Raw genomic sequence first — 17,680 nt, forward strand, 5'->3', positions numbered from 1 at the left:
CTCACGCTCATATCAAGTCACATCAAACTCAAATACGTCTGCTGCATGGACACCTGACTGTGGAGTACCACAAGGATCCCCCCTCTCACCAACCATTTTCAATTTACTGATGACCCCCCTGGCAAAACTTCTATCAGATCATAACCTTAATCCATATATATATGCCGATGATGTAACGGTATATATTCCATTCAAAAAAGACATCAATGAAATCTCTAATGAAATCAGCCAAAGTCTACACATCATGAACACCTGGGCAGATGCATTCCGACTGAAACTGAACGCAGAAAAAACTCAATGCCTCATACTAACCTCCCAATACAACACGAAGAAATTTACCGCCATTAACACACCTAAACTAACTTTGCCAATCTCAGAAACTTTAAAAATCCTTGGAGTCATTATTGACCGCCACCTAACACTCGAAACTCATGCGAACAACACAACAAAAAAAATGTTCTACTCCATGTGGAAACTGAAGAGAATTAGATCATTCTTTCCAAGATCTGTCTTCCGCAGTCTAGTGCAATCACTCGTACTCAGTCACCTGGACTATTGCAACTCAATATACGCAGGATGCAAAGAACAAATACTGAGGAAACTTCAAACAGCCCAGAATACAGCAGCCAGACTCATCTTCGGAAAACCAAAATATGAAAGTGCAAAACCCTTACGGGAGAAACTACACTGGCTACCACTCAAGGAACGCATCACTTTTAAAGTATGCACCTTAGTCCACAAAATCATTCACGGCGAAGCCCCTGCATACATGTCTGACTTAATAGACCTGCCACCCAGAAATGCTAAAAGATCGTCCCGAACCTTCCTCAATCTCCATTTCCCTAAGTGCAAAGGCATAAAATACAAAGTACTGCATGGATCGACCTTCGCATACAGGAGCACACAACTCTGGAATACACTACCACGCAACTTGAAAACGATCTACGAATTGACCGACTTCCGCAAATTACTGAAGACTTATCTCTTCGAGAAAACCTACGGCAAGGTTCAAAACACATGAAACCCACACAATTTAATAGATATGCACCTACACACTCTCTCATGAAGTCTCCTCTCCCGCACTCCCACCAATCCTAAAACCCCACCCACAGATAAAATTATTAGACCTTCATGTCCCCCGATACTGTTTTGTCCCCCTTTCAACTCGCCACTGTTATATTCCGCTGTTCTATTCCCGAATGATATCCTGAATTTACTCTGTCTTTTACAATTCTTCCTAATGTAACCTATAAGCGCACTGCAACCAATTGTACTTCCATTATGTACAATGTATTGTAAGCCACACTGAGCCCGCAAATAGGTGGGAAAATGTGATACAAATGCAATAAATAAATAAATAACTAAATAAATAGGTGGGGCCTCACCAATGACTTATACAGGGGCATCAACACCCCCTTTCTTCTGCTGGTCACACCTCTCTCTATACAGCCTAGCAACCTTCTAGCTACGGCCACCGCCTTGTCACACTGTTTCGTGGCCTTCAGATCCCAGTAAATGCAAATCTATCTGCACCCCATTCCCCAGGAATGCTTCAGGCATGTACAGGTTGTACATGCATAGTTTTTACCCACTTACTACGTGGACAGTTGTGGAACAGGCCACTGCTGCGCGTGAAGCACAATTTTACCCATGGAAATGTGTTTCAAAAATTGTCCTCTGTATAGATATAACCAGTACAAGTTCCAGAGCAAAAGGTAGCAAATAATACTTCTATGGCACAGTTTACTAAGGTGCACTAGTATTTTTAGCGCATGCTAAAAATTAGCGCGCTAACCATGTAGACACCCATAGGAACATTATGGGCATCTACATGGTTAGCGCCCGTTAATAACGCTAGCGTTCCTTTTGCGTGGCTTACTAAACAGGGCCCTTAGTAAGTATTTTTGTCACATAACCTATGGCAGTGCTTCCCAAACTGTGCGCCACAACGAACTCTCAGGGGTGCCCTGCAGGGCCGGTCTTAGGGCGAGGCGACCGCATAGGGCCTCGCACTCAAGGGGGCCACGCGCAGCGCACCTGAACTCCGCCCCAACCGCCCAAGTTCCAGTCCCCCTCCCTCAGTTAGCTCGTCGGGGTTACGGCGGCAGGCGGCAGCAGTGAAAAGCGTGCGTGCTGCTCGGCGCTTCAGGAGCCATCCCTTCCCTTTCTCAGCTCTGGTCCCGCCCTCCCGCCCTAGCGGAAACAGGAAATGAGGGCGGGAGCCGGGACCATGTGGTCGGGGGGGTGCGCGGAGACCCATGTGGCCGGGGGGGGGGGTGCCGCGGAGACCCATATAGCCAGGGAGGGGTGCCGCGAACCGAAAAAACTCGTGACCTATGGTTTAACTAACGTTTCTGTAAAACTGTAGTATTGAGAGACACACCGGCAGAATAAATCGTGTGGCTTTTATGCTGGGCTACCCCCAAATGTAAAGTTTGTGGTTCCCTTTTCTTGGTAGGATGAGCGTGACATCTGCTAGACCAGATGTTCCTGCTCTCTGCTCCTCACTCCCAAGCATGGACTTCTTGCACTGCATTACGTAGGTTTTATGGAGAGAGGAGGCATGTTCGTCTACCAGTATCCCCCTGGGAACTCAACCTTCCTGCCCTCCTAGAACTGGAAAACATCCTAAAATCGGAACTGCTTTCAGGTCTTGGGGGAGAGAGAGACAGCGCGGATAAGCTGGGCTGTCACTGATTAACTAGTGTATGCAGAGAGATTGAAGAGCAAATCCGATCCCTGCTCCTGGCACTGGCTGTTTCGGGGCTGGCTTCATTGAGGCTCTCAGCAAAGCACAGAGTAGCAAGGAAGACTCTTAGCAGGCAGCAGCCAAGGTAAAGTGACAAAACCCTTTGCTTTTCACCAGGGGGAGAAAATCTCTGAAAATAGCTGGGGGGCGAAAGGGGGAGGAAGCAGCAGAGCCGGAGGTTAGGAACTGCTTTGGAATAAAGCATGTGATGCATGTGAGTGTTACGGTGCTCTGAGACTGCGTGTGCAAGTCACTTTATTATTTCATTTTTGGATTTTACTATGCCTTTCCAAGCAGTGTTTAAGTTTCACGTAGCTAACAGCTTTATTAGATGTCCGGCACAAAGATCATTCCTGTTCCAAAGACCTTATGTTCATATTCTATGTATGTGTTTGCATGTGCGTTTATTTATTTATTACGTTTATACCCCGCACTTTCCCACAAAAGCAGGTACAACGTGGCTTACATAATAAACAGAATTACAATTGTTAGAGTCAGGAGAATATTACAACTGTAATGTAACGTAGTAATAGAAGGCTTTGAGAATGTGTGAGTTAACATGGGAAGGAGTCATGAAGATAGGATAAAGAGACAGGGATGAGAATGGCGCAGGAAGGATGGGGAAGGGAAGACTAGGAGAGTATGGGGTAGTTAGGGTGACATGGTTAAGATACAGACATCGTCAGAACAAGTGTAATGCGTATGGGTTAGGTCGGGTAGTTGATCCAAGAGAGTCCCTTTTTATAGATTTTCTTTTAATTTTTTGACAAATGCATGCACAGTGTTAGTGGTACAGGCTGCTGCAAGCGGAGCTGTTGAAATGATGCAGGCAGGCTTGTCCCGAAGTGATATCAATAGGGGACCGTCTCTGACCATCTGACGTATTCAGAGTACCCCAAGTTTACAAAGGCCTGTCTGGCAGATGCCTTGCAGTCATTGCAACTGGGGGGGGGGTTGGGGGGGGGGGAGGTAACAGGGAAAAAGATCAGGTGGAAACTTGGATCCCAGCTTAACACTTGCTGCTGTTCCTACGGATCAGCCATTGTGGGTTTGGTCAGAATAATGAATGCACAACCGCCATCCGCAAAAAAAAAAATCCTGCATAAACTCTGTAGAGGTTTATTCGCTTCTGGTGTTTGTGCATCTCTAATCCTCATGTTCACGCTTATCGTTACTTTCACAGAAGCCCATAACCCCCCCACCCCACCACCACCACCATGCCCCCTTTTGTGTACCCTCCCCCCACCGAGGAAAGGGCTTCTGGGTGGCGGGGACCGGAAGGGCCGCAGAGGAAGCATTGCTATTAATGTACCTGAAAACTGGCTCCATATCAGTCCTCAAACCCACCACGGCCTGACCCTATTACTCAGAACTGAAGACCCTACACTGTACCTTACTCTTCAGGTTAATTTCTTAAATTCACATTTTTTTGCACACATAGTTATTTATTTATTTGGATTTTGCTCACACCTTTTTCAGTAGTAGCTCAAGGTGAGTTACATTCAGGTACTCAGGATATTTCTCTGTCCTAGGAGGGCTCACAATCATAATTTGTACCTGAGGCAATGGAGGGTTAAGTGACTTGCCCAAGATCACAAGTAGCAGAAGTGGGATTTGAACCGGCCACCGCTGGATTGCAAGACCGGTGCTCTAACCACTAGGCCACTCCTCCACTAGCAACATTCCGTCTAGAATCTCAAATAGTAGCAACATTCCAGAATCTCAAAAGTGGCAACATTCCACATCGAATCAATAGTAGCAACATTCCATATATTTATTTATTTAGATTTTGCTCACACCTTTTTCAGTAGTAGCTCAAGGTGAGTTACATTCAGGTACAGTGAAAATTTCTCTCTTATTGATCTGTTCATCTGTCTCTCATGCTTAAATAAGGCATCGAACGAAGAACTTAATGCATCAAAAACTTCTCTATATTATCTGAAATCCGATCAAAATAAGCAGCATAGTAAGGTTGTCAGTGGATGATTGGCTGTTGCACCCTCTATGTTGTTAAGTCCTAAGTGTCCTATAAAAGGTTGTTATTTTTTTCAGCATTGTGCTGTTCCATTTCACTGGACACTTTTAGAAGGTTATGCAGGAGAGGGCTGGGGGTAGAGAATTGGCACAGGGACACGTGGTTACTCCTTGGTTATCCACGGGGACAGAGCTCACGGGGACAGGATGGGGACCAAAATCTTTGTTCCCGTCCCCGTGTCATTCTCTAATGCAGACGACGATGTATTGATTTTTTTTAGAAAAACAAGCAAAAGTGTCGGCCAGAACTTGCGCAGGGGCTTCTGTTCATTCCTGCTACCAGCACATCTTCTGAGAAGACATTTTCTGTTGTGGGAAGGACCGTGGAAGACAGGAGAGCTAGACTCAATCCTGAGATTGTTAATGATTTATTATTCATCTGCAAATTTTAAAAAAATCATAACAAGTGTTTCATAGTGCTTATTTCTCCCCCACTAGGGCATACATAGCGGGGTTGTGTTTTGTACCCCTGAATATTTTAACAGGGTGGATTAGGTTTCCTTGGGGTAGGAGAAGTCAGCTATTTTGGGGGTTGGAAGGGTAGAGGGGGGCAGGGGGTGGAGTTTATTATAGGTGCTTTATTGTTATTCTTGTTTTCTATTTGTGATATAAAAAGTTTTAAATATGAAATCATAAGTGTTTGAGGTTTGTGCAGATGAGGACAGAGCGGACGGGGACAAAGACTGAGCCCTCGGGTACAGGGACAAACTTTGTCCCTGTGTCATTCTCTAGGCTGGGGGGTGGGGGGGGGAGGTTGACAGTCGTGCACACTACATCGCTGCATGTTGTTTTTCTTTCAAAGCAGAAATTCAGTAGATTTCAATCATTTACTTAGTCAACGTAATAAATAGAAATAAAAAAAAGATGATGATACCATTTTATTGTTGGACTAACTTAATATATTTTCTGATTAGTTTTCAAAGGCAGAACCACCTTTTTCAGATCAGAAATGAAGACAAATCCCGCTGCTGCCTGACGGTCAGCGGTGCATTGAGATCCTGGGGGAATCGGGTTCAGTTCCCTCTGAAGCTCCGTGTGGCCCTGGGGAAGTCACTTAGCCCTTCATTGCCCCAAGTACAATATACCACCTAGATTGTGAGCCCACTAGGGGCAGTGCCAGGGTCTGTAAATAAAACTGTGAACCGCTTAGGTCTAGGTGGTATATAAATATTTCAATAAATACATAAAAATATATCAATGAAACACAAAAGTAATATTAAGGTTTATAATGTGAGAGAGAGGTGTGATAGCCATGTTAGTCCACTTTTAAAGATAATCAATAGAAATAGAATAAAATAAAACCTAGAAAAGAAAAGAAGGTGATACCTCTTTTATTGGACTAAATACATTTTTTGATTAGCTTTTCGAAGGTAGCCCATCGTCAGATCAGAAATAAGTAAATGTTGATAAATAACAGTATATAAGTGAAACATCAAAGCATTTCAGTGACAGTCTAACAGGATGAGGGTGGGGTGGGTTAGGTGAGAGACAGAGAGCCGGGTGGATCAGGGGAGGGAGATATTAGTACATAAGTATTGCCATACTGGGAAAGACCAAAGGTCCATCGAGCCCAGCATCCTGTTTCCAACAGTGGCCAATCCAGATCACAAATACCTGGCAGAAACCTAAACAATAGCAACATTCCATGTAGAACCCCAAAGAGGAGCAACATTCCATTCAGATTCTCAAATAGTAGCAACATTCCATGTAGAACCCCAAAGAGTAGCAAGATTCCATTCAGAATCTCAAATAGTAGCATAAGTACATAAGTATTGCTATACTGGGAAAGACAAAAGGTCCATCAAGCCCAGCATCCTGTTTCCAACAGTGGCCAATCCAGGTCACTGGCAAGATCCCAAAAAAGTACAAAACATTTTATACTGCTTATCCCAGAAATAGTGGATTTTCCCCAAGTCCATTTAATAACAGTCTATGGACTTTTCCTTTAGGAAGCCGTCCAAACCTTTTTTAAACTCCATAAGTACATATTCATGGTGATAAGAGGGTGACAAAGCAATAGAATTTTATGGTTTATAATGGGCTAGAAAACCCAGATCTTTGTTGAGTCCTGTCTGGTGGGTGTCAAAATATTTAATCTTTCTGACTTCAAAGGTCTAACGTTCCTGTATTGTTTTAAAGTTCCCTTTTAGTAGTCTCACCATAAAATCATTGCTACAGTATTCTGGTTTTGTAAAGTGCTGCCCCACAAAGGTGACATCCTGGTTGGCACTGGCATTTTTCATATGATGTCTATGTAAATTAAATCTCTTCTTTAGCATCTGGCTTGTTTCTCCAATGTAGCACCCTTCGTCACATTTTTTACACTGAATGATGCATACCACATTGGAAGATGAGCATGTGAAGGATTCCTTAATGTTGAATATTTTTCCTTTGTGAATGACTGTGTGATCCTGTGAAATGTTTTGGCATAGTTTGCAGCTGGATATATTGCAAGGATGTGTGCCATTCTCTTCTTTTTGAGTCTGTGTTGGGAGCTTACTTCTAATTAGCTTGTGCTTTAAGTTGGGTGGCTGTCGGAAGGCCAGCACTGGTGGGGATGGGAATATCTCTTTCAGTAATTCATCCTCCTGGAGTAGAGGCTGTAGATCTTTTATGATTTTTCTTAATTTTTCCAGCTCTGGGTTGTATGTCACTACAAGGGAGATTCTGTCTGTGGCTTTCTTTTCCTTGTACTGAAGCAGATTTTCCCTGGGTGTTTTGAGGGAGGAAGCAATAGTCTTGGAGATTATTTCGGGGTTGTAGCCTTTTTGTTTGAAGGATGCAGTCAGGATTTTAAGGTGTCTATCTCTGGGTCAGAGCAGATACGGTGGTATCTTATGGCTTACTTAAGTACATAAGTATTGCCACACTGGGACAGACTGAAGGTCCATCAATCCCAGTATCCTGTTTCCAACAGTGACATAGTAACATAGTAAATGACGACAGATAAAGACCTGTACGGTCCATCCAGTCTGCCCAACAAGATAAACTCATTTTACTTGGTATGTGATACTTTATATGTATACCCAAGTTTGATTTTCCTTGCCTTTCTCAGGGCACAGACCGTAGAAGTCTGCCCAGTGGCCAATCGAGGTCACAAATACCTGGCAAGATCCCAGAAAAGCTCAATACATTTTATGATGCTTATCCCAGAAATAAGCAGTGGATTTTCCCATTTAATAATGATCTATGGGCTTTTCCTTTAGAAAGGGGTTGGGACTTCCCAGGGTACAGAGAATAGCAGTAGGGCTTTGTTTTGGTTAATTTAATATAATGCAGACTTGGGGAGGGCTTTGATGGCCCACTAGACAATGGGTGGGTGGGGGGAGGAATCTGACAGAGGTACTTGGTCCCTTTAGGAGGAAGCTGCTGTATTTTTTCACGGAGAGAGTGGTGGATACTTGGAATGCCCTCCTGCGGGAGGTGGTGGAGATGAAAATGGTAACGGAATTCAAGAATGCGTGGGATAAAAATAAAGGAATCCTGTTCAGAAGGAATGGATCCTCAGAAGCTTAGCAGAGATTGGGTGGCAAAGCTGGTGGTGGGAGGCGGGGCTAGTGGTTGGGAAGAGGGGCTAGTTCTGGGCAGACTTCTACGTTCTGTGCCCTGAAAATGGCAGATACAAATCAAAGTCAGGTATACACATAAAGTAGCACATATGAGTTTATCTTGTTGGGCAGACTAGATTTACCGTACAGGTCTTTCTCTGCCGTCATCTACTATGTTACTATGTTTTTAAACCCCGTTAAGCTAACCACATTTACCACATTCAGTGGCAACAGATTCCAGAATTTAATCACATGTTGAGTGAAGAAAACGTTTCTCCGATTCATATTAAATTTACTACTTTGTAACTTCATCGCATGCCCCCTAGTCCTAGTATTTTTGGAAAGAGTAAACAAATGATTCACGACTACCCGTTCCACTCGACTCATTATTTTATAGACCTCTATCATATCTCCCCTCGGCCGTCTCTTCTCCAAGATGATAAGCCCTAGATGCTTCAGCCTTTCCTCATAGGGAAGTCATCTCATCCCCTTTATCATTTTCGTTGGCCTTCTCTGTACCTTTTCTAATTCCACTATATCTCTTTTGAGATGCGGTGACCAGAATTGAACACAATATTCGAGGTGCAGTCGCACCATGGACCAATACAAAGGCATTATAATGTCCTCATTTTTTGTTTGCCATTCCTTTCCTAATAATACCTAACATTCTATTTGCTTTCTTAGCTGCCGCAGCACACTGAGCAGAGCTTTTCAACGTATCATCAACAACAACGACGCCGAGATCCCTTTCTTGGTCGGTGACTCCTAACATGGAACCTTGCATTACGTAGCTATAGTTCAGGTTCCTCTTTCCCACATGCATCACGTTGCACTTGCTCACATTAAACGTCATCTGCCATTTAGACGCCCAGTCTCCCAGTCTCGTAAAGTGTGTGAATAATAGATTTTTTTTGTATGTGAAGGGTGGAAGCTGAGTTGTGGAGGAAGCTGCATTTGTCTGTGGGTCTTGAAACTGTGTGTCCAAAAATGTGATAGGAAACCCAGGGCTTTGTTAAGTCTTGTCTGGTAGGTGTGAAAATCTGTAATGTCTTAGACTGTATCCCAGAATCGGGCCTCTCTTGCTGGCAGCTTCACAATCCTGTCACTTCACCTTCAGTAGATCTGTTCTCCAAGTGGATACTGTTGAGATGAAAGGGTGGGTGGATTGGAAAATGCAGATCTTGAAGCTTTTTTGGAAGGTGTAATGAGTAATTTGGAGTGATTGAAGGCCTTTACACAGCTGATATAATCTTCACCCCTGCTGCCCTTTGATAGCACATCAGATGCTTCTGGTGAAATCGGTGTCAGGCAGATTCTGTTATGTATGATATAATCTGGATGAAATTGAAAATAAGAAAAGAATGGCTTGTAGAGTCAGGGGCGTAGCCAGACTTCGGCGGGAGGGGGGTCCAGAGCCCGAGGTGAGGGGGCACATTTTAGCCCCCCCCCCCCCCCCCCCCCGGCGCCACCACCACCACCACCAACAACAACTATGACCCTCCCCCTGCCAACGACCCTCTCGACCCCCCTCCTCCCACCGCCAATCCGCCGTCACCTACCTTTGCTGGAGGGGTACCCCAACCCCCGCCAGCCGAGGTCCTGTTCTTCCAGTGCAAGGCTTCGTTCTGTTTCTGTGAGTCAGACTCACAGAAACAGAACGAAGCCTTGCAGATCAGCCACTGGTAGGCGACGGCGGCAGGAGGGGAGGTCGAGAGGGGCGGGGAGGGTCCAGGGCCAAATTTACAGGGGCCCAGGCCCCTGTGGCCCCACGTAGCTACACCACTGTTGTAGACTAACTCTTTGCCTTATGAGCCTCTGCCAGTCACTTGGTACAATTTCGTAATGTGACTGAATCTTGGCTGCAGGACACCAAACGGTCAGGTTTCATCCTCCTGCTCTGAATTGCCTCTGACTCAGGCTGACTTGTAGAGGTTCTGGTGGTTTAGTGCGAGGTTATGCACAATTTTGTGAAATAACTCACGCAGTGATTCTATCATAGGGCAAAAAACTCCACTCACTGACTATTGTTTAAGTCTTAATCTGCACACAATATGAACAGTGTTTGAGCGATATGTTTAATACTCGCAGTTTAAACAGTGTTGAGGCAATATTTTTGTGCTCTAATGTGTTTTTCTACTGCACATAGAATAAAGTAGCACTAAACTAGCACTTAGCTTTGTGGTTTAAATCGGCACTCTTCTGTGACCGTTCACGGAGGCCGCCGTTTCACCTAGAAAACTGGCTTCATCAGGAACGGAGTGCTCACAATGATTCGGGCTGGAGGCAATGATTCAAAAATGGCGCAGTCTTTTCAAACCAAAACATTTACAGTTATAAGTTAACTGGTTGCCAATAATTAGTCTCTTTACAGACTTACTAAATGGTGTAATTGATCATTTTGCTGGTTAGTTAACTAGGGGACGTGTATCTTAACTGCTCACCTTGAATGATTTTTTTTACCTGCAGGCTTTTGAGCCAAAACAAAACTGCATATGGGGGCAGGGGAGGGGGAAGTTAACCTTAGACATTTAGGTCTGCTTTTTCTGCAGGAACATTTCTGAGTACAAGAAGGCTTGTAGATTTGTTCAGTCGACCTAATCCTGCCTCTGGCAACATCTCTGCGTGCTTTTACCTGCAGAGGGGGTGGATAGTTTTCTAAAAGCCCATTTCTATGGGTAAAACAAGGCTTCACCTGCAGAAATGGCATTCACCATTGCCCTCTAACTATATAATAAATGATTTTTGTCCTGAAATTCTCTTCCAGTTATTTTGTCTTTAAGCTGGTCCAACTTTCCTGTGATCCCGTTTCTCAAAAATTGACCACATTTAAAGACAAGGCTGACTTTGAACTGGTTAGAATTAGAAATCTCAAGGACCTCAAGATGCTCATTCTGTCCCCGCCAACGCAGAGTATCTTTTTTCTTTATGATGATGGTGATGTCGTTGTTGTTGTTAATTTTATCTTTTTTTTTAGTTAATTTTATGTACTTTTATTTTATAAGAATGTGTCTTGGTGAGAATTACACTGGACAGAAAAGCCACCTTTCATTTTCACGCTGGTTCTTGCTGGTGTCTGTGCACAGAACTGGTGGCAGAATGATATGAGCAGAATCCCACCAATGTGATGCTTGTTTGTAATTTGTCGGTAGGGGCAGTTTGAACATTTTGGTCTTAGTTTCACCTTATCAGTATCAATAGAAATCAAACAAAATAAAACATGGAAAAGAAAATAAGATGGTACCTTTTTTATTGGACATAACTTAATACATTTTTTGATTAGCTTTCGAAGGTTGCCCTTCTTCGTCAGATCGAAAATAAGCAAATGTTGGTAGGTGACAGTATATATAAGTTCGAAGAAGGGCTACCTTCGAAAGCTAATCAAAAAATGTATTAAGTTATGTCCAATAAAAAAAGGTATCATCTTATTTTCTTTTCCATGTTTTATTTTGTTTTATTTCTATTGATTACCTTTACAAGTGGACTGACACGGCTACCACATCTCTCGACCTTATCAGTATGTGACTCCCTGGGGGTTGCTGTGGTAATGGGAGTTAGTTGAACTTCCTCAGGTGGGCGGAGTTGGAAGACTGAAACTTGTGATTGTTATAAAATTATGAATGACCGTGTTCTTATGTATGGGGGATGGGTTTGGATTGAATAAAAGCACATTCCACACCGAGATCTTGGTCTTTGGTTGCCCTAAACCCCTCTGGGACTTGTGAAGTAGAAGGGGTGTCATGCCTGGCATCAGATGCAGGAGCTACATTTGGAAATTGATCTCTGCTGAGGAGCAGAGGTTGAAGTGAGGAGGGTCCCAGAGAGGGAGAAAGAGAGAACCCCCTCCCCCCCTCCGAGAGTGGAACAGGTGAAGATACCTGTTCTGTCCAGAGGCAGGTGAGAGGACCCGCGCTTCTGAGGAAGGATGGAAAGGGAGGTCTGGACCTGGATTTAGTCTGGCAGCTGGTGAATTCTGGAGTCTGTTAACCTGATCGATTGTTAAAGATTTTCCATTAAGTTCCAGTCAGGAAAGTTCAGGTTTTTGAAAAGCAACCCAGGTGTGATTCTTTTTGGGACTGTGTTTGAACTACCCAGGTTGGTGGCATAAACTCCCCGGCCTACTGGGAATTAGCCCAGCCCCGGCCTGCCATTTTTGTTGCGCCCTGGTCCGGGTGCCTACCTCAAAGAGCTTAGCTGGCATCCAGGACTGCTTGAGCGAGACCAGGGTTATAGGTAGCTCCAAATGCTTGTGATGGATTAGCAAATGCAGGCAGTGCAACAGCCGTAATTCTGATTTGAGGAGATATAAGGGCAGTGATTAATGCAACAGTTTATTTAAAAGAGACTGATGACTTTAGCTCCGAGCAGGGCCGCCGAGAGACTAGGCTGGACCCGGGGCAAGGCCACCCCGCCTCCGCCCCCCCACCACTGCCGCCCCCCCCCCCACTGCCGCCCCCCACCGCTGCAGTCCGCGGTCTCACCTGCCTGCCTCCACGGCTCCGGGCCCCCTTCATTCAAAGCAGCAGTCGCAGATCGCCTCTCTTCTGGCCTTCCCTCCCCGTGTCCCGCCCTCGTCTGATGTAACTTCCGGTTTCCGCGAGGGCGGGACACAGGGAGGGAAGGCCAGAAGAGAGGCGATCTGCGACTGCCGCTTTGAATGAAGGGGACCCGAAGCCATGGAAGCAGGCAGGTGAGACCGGGGACTGCAGCTCCGGCGGCCTGACCCTGGTGCTGGCCCCCCCCCCCCTTGGAAGCCCGGGGAATTTTGTCCCCCATGCCCCCCCTCTCGGCGGCCCTGGCTCCGAGAACTCGTTACTATCAGGGTGGGTGGAACCAGAGCTTTACAATAGAGAATGACACTGGGAAAAACTTCGTCCCCATCCCCGCCCCGTCCCCGCAGGTTCTGTCTCCGTCCCATCCCTGTAGGCTCTGTCTCCATCCCCGCCCCGTCCCCTCAGGTTCTGTCCCCGCCCCATCCCCCTAGGCTCTGTCCTCATCTATAGAAGCCTTGAACACTTCTGATTTTATATTTAAATCTTTTTTATTAAAGTATAAAAAGGAACAATATGCTGTGCAACTGTTGTGTATAAATTACAAATAGAAAACAGTAATAACAATGAGCAGCTATAATAACCCTCCTTCCCACCACCACCACCCTCTACCCTTCCAACTAGAAAATGACACGGGGACAAAGTTTATCCCTGTACCTGTGGGCTCTGTCCCCGCCCCGTCCCCACGGTTACTGCTGTTCCTCGACCCCGTGTCATTCTCTACTTTACAAGCAAATCACTAAGCACACTGATGTTTTTACAAAGTAATATTCATAGCTTTTGTCCTTTGCTTCCTAAAGCAGTCCACACACTAGATAATTCTTCTTCCCAGTTGAGTTTCTGAATTGCTTGAAATCTGTCTGACCAAAGTATTGTAATAAAGTCAATCTAAATCCAGTGGACAGTTGGCTGGGGCAAGCTTGGCCGTGCTAAATGATATTTTGCCTGGCTGCGTTCTCATAACGAATGAATCTTTTCTTGTTATTCTTGCACAGAAAAAGATTTACAAATACAAGAAGGTGCTCAGTAATCCAAGCCGCTGGGAGGTGGTCTTGAAGGAGATTAAAACGTTGGTGGATATGGCGTTGTGCTCACCTCTGCAGGACGATTCTATCCATCAGGCTCCGCTGGAGATCGTGTCAAAGCTGCTCTCTGAAGTAAGGCCAGCCTGCTGTTTATCGCAATAAACTTGTGCTGTTCATCATGGTATATTTATGTGCAGATATGTCTGTATATAATGATGGATTATTTCATTTCTCCTCTTTCCTTAATCTTAGCAACTGATCTGTCACCATCCTCTGACTGTAGAATTTAAATATCCAACCGATTAAGTTATAAGGAGAGTTTTGTAACGCATTCTGTAGACATCTTTTTTTAAGGGGGGAAGTTTTCAATGTTGATTACCATTAAGATGTGTTGTTTTACTCTTAATATCACCTTGATACTACTCACCCCTTGTATTTGTTCAGACCGGAATCGGTTAGCGCCGATTACGGTACTATGTAAGCCACATTGAGCCTGCAAAGAGGTGGGAAAATGTGGGATACAAACGCAACAAATAATAATAATTAATCTCAGTTATTAGTAACTAAGTCTTGTTGCATAAACTGTGCTAAATTAGCAACAATTAGTAGCAAAATAACCCGTTTTAAGGGTAACCCATGTTTATTTTTGTTACATTTGTACCCCGCGCTTTCCCACTCATGGCAGGCTCAATGCGGTTTACATGGGGCAATGGAGGGTTAAGTGACTTGCCCAGAGTCACAAGGAGCTGCCTGTGCCTGAAGTGGGAATCCAACTCAGTTCCTCAGTTCCCCAGGACCAAAATCCACCACCCTAACCACTAGGCCACTCCTGCCCCTCAGTTTCATAACTGGGGGTAATGTGATGTCACATACAAGCAGGGGTGTGCTGGTAAATTGTTAACAGGGGGCTCTCTCTCGCCAGCAAAGTAAAAGAGAATTCAGGAGGGGCCCGAGCCCACATTTTGGGATCTATTTGTTAAAGTAGCCATGGAGAGCCGGCTCCCAAAATTCTTAAAAACTTAACAAACGGCTCTCGAGAGCCTGCTCCAGCACACCACTGCGATACAAGGCAGTGCGTGTTTGACTTAGCACTGAGCGTCAGCTCTTGTTATCTTGACAGACTCTCATTTCTTAGCTAGATACAACTTGGGAGCTTAGTTAGGTTGTGGACGTATCGGGGAGAACCAGAGTGCATGCACGCTTCTGTAACCTCTTTTCCTCATTGTTGCACAGTATGTGTGAAGCACTGTCTAGCTTTTAAGCTAGATTGTTAACAGCTAGATTGTTAAGCTAGATTGTAAATTGTTAACAGGGGGCTCTCTCTCGCCAGCAAAGTAAAAGAGAATTCAGGAGGGGCCCGAGCCCACATTTTGGGATCTATTTGTTAAAGTAGCCATGGAGAGCCGGCTCCCAAAATTCTTAAAAACTTAACAAACGGCTCTCGAGAGCCTGTGAGAGCCTGCTCCAGCACACCACTGCGATACAAGGCAGTGCGTGTTTGTCTTAGCACTGAGCGTCAGCTCTTGTTATCTTGACAGACTCTCATTTCTTAGCTAGATACAACTTGGGAGCTTAGTTAGGTTGTGGACGTATCGGGGAGAACCAGAGTGCATGCACGCTTCTGTAACCTCTTTTCCTCATTGTTGCACAGTATGTGTGAAGCACTGTCTAGCTTTTAAGCTAGATTGTTAACAGCTAGATTGTTAAGCTAGATTGTAAATTGTTAACAGGGGGCTCTCTCTCGCCAGCAAAGTGAAAGAGAATTCAGGAGGGGCCCGAGCCCACATTTTGGGATCTATTTGTTAAAGTAGCCATGGAGAACCGGCTCCCAAAATTCTTAAAAACTTAACAAACGGCTCTCGAGAGCCTGTGAGAGCCTGCTCCAGCACACCACTGCGATACAAGGCAGTGCGTGTTTGTCTTAGCACTGAGCGTCAGCTCTTGTTATCTTGACAGACTCTCATTTCTTAGCTAGATACAACTTGGGAGCTTAGTTAGGTTGTGGACGTATCGGGGAGAACCAGAGTGCATGCACGCTTCTGTAACCTCTTTTCCTCATTGTTGCACAGTATGTGTGAAGCACTGTCTAGCTTTTAAGCTGTGGCTTTCATCCCTTTTTGGCTATGAAGGTCCTATTATAATAGAGTGAAACATCTGCAGACTCCAATCCTTACCTCTCTCGTCTCCTCCCATAGCAATGCTGGAACTGAATAACTGCTTGCCGAATTCAGATTACAGATCGCCGCTTGAGCACCGGGGTCCTCTGGTTATCTTCCAGGTTGAGGAGGAGGGGGGGAGTGATGAGGGAGTCCTGAAAGTCAAGCAGCTGAGTGTCAAGTTGGGAACACTTCCATATTTTTACTGGTTGGGAATGGTGCTGTAAAGTGATACAATTTGTAACAGGACGCTTTGCTCGCTAATTTCAAAACTTGTCCTTGTCTTTTGTAGAACATCAGTCTAACTACACAAGAGCAAGAAAACATTATCGTGGTAAGTGTTGCTGATCGTGCTCCGCACCGTGTGGTCGTTCTAATTATTTGGGAGAGGGATGTGGGTGGTTGGGGAAAGGGGACAGGATAGGGCAGCGGGGTCCTCGTTTTCCAGAGGCCCATTTCTTTTTTTTTTTAATTTATAAGAATCTTTATTGAGCGTTGAATAACAATACAACTGTTCAAAAGTACAGATATTACAGCAACGAGTAAGCAAAAGTACATCCACACAAACATCGGTAATCACATCTCAATAAACTGCCTAAATACTTTTTCAATGCAGCTATAAAATCAAATCAGTATTCTTAGTTTTTTCCATTTATATATTCACCCCTCCCATTAAACTATCTTATCCAAATCAAATCTACCTAATTCACAAACTACCCCCCTCCAGAGGCCCATTTCTGCCCTTTGTCTTTTGGGTGTCGCGGGTTTGGGTGACTTTTTTTTTTAGTCAGAACAAAGGTAGATTTAAGCAGGGGGTTCGATGACATGAGTCTTGAGTGGTATGCATGCGTACAAGCCAAACGTTTTCAGTTCTGTAGGCATGCAGACCCCCCCCCCCTCCCGATTTTTGATTGAATATTCAGTTCGTTGTACAAATTCATTTTGCTTGGATATTAAAATACATACTACAGCTTTATAATGTACATGAATTTATTGGTTTGTGGGCACTAGATCAATTTAACGCACTCTAAGGGGTTCTTTTATTGAGCTGCGCTAGATAAGTGGTCTTAGCACCTCCTAACGCAGGACTTTCCCTTGTGCTGAGCCCATTTGTTACAGGGTCATCAAAAGGGGCTGTTTTCCATTTGTTGCATTTCTGGCCCTGCGCTAACGTTAGTATTAGCACGCGGCTATCCCGAAATATAAACATAGGAGTGCTTAGCACCTCCTCGCTAAGGACTCCCTTGTTTTAACCCCACGTTGAGCAGTTAGCTGCAATAATGTGAATGCGCTAGCTGGTTAGTGCTTCCACGCCCATTCCCCGCTCATGTGCGATTACCAGGTGCAAATTTGAAAGTTACCGGAAGTTGCCCTGTGGTAAGCTTTTGTAGGCACACTTTAAGGCCGATTTAGGGCTTAGCGCAGCTTGGTAAAAGGTCCCTAAGTTTTTTAAGTCACCCTAACTGAATGCACATCTCCTCCCGCACTTGTTTGACAGGTCTGTCAAACACGGGGGCTGGAGGTCCATGGGACCACCAGGCCCTGACTAACCCTGCCCCGAGCAATGGGGGCTGGAGGTCTGGCGGACTTCCGATCCCCCCCCCCCCCCCCCCCCAGGTTC

At 44.9% G+C, this 17,680-nt stretch overlaps 1 protein-coding gene across 3 annotated transcripts in view; it reads left to right on the top strand.

Annotated features, from left to right (window-relative positions):
- Positions 1-17,680, top strand: part of CMIP (c-Maf inducing protein) — a 321,266-nt gene that overhangs the window by 237,496 nt on the left and 66,090 nt on the right. For all 3 annotated transcript variants that reach the window (XM_030204511.1, XM_030204512.1, XM_030204513.1), the window contains exons 4-5: positions 13,874-14,035; positions 16,352-16,393. In XM_030204511.1, the coding sequence (XP_030060371.1) occupies positions 13,874-14,035; positions 16,352-16,393 (204 nt within the window). The remainder of the gene's footprint in view (positions 1-13,873; positions 14,036-16,351; positions 16,394-17,680) is intronic.

The sequence above is a fragment of the Microcaecilia unicolor genome, chromosome 5, assembly GCF_901765095.1.
Source record: "Microcaecilia unicolor chromosome 5, aMicUni1.1, whole genome shotgun sequence".
NCBI classification, from domain to species: Eukaryota; Metazoa; Chordata; class Amphibia; order Gymnophiona; family Siphonopidae; genus Microcaecilia; species Microcaecilia unicolor.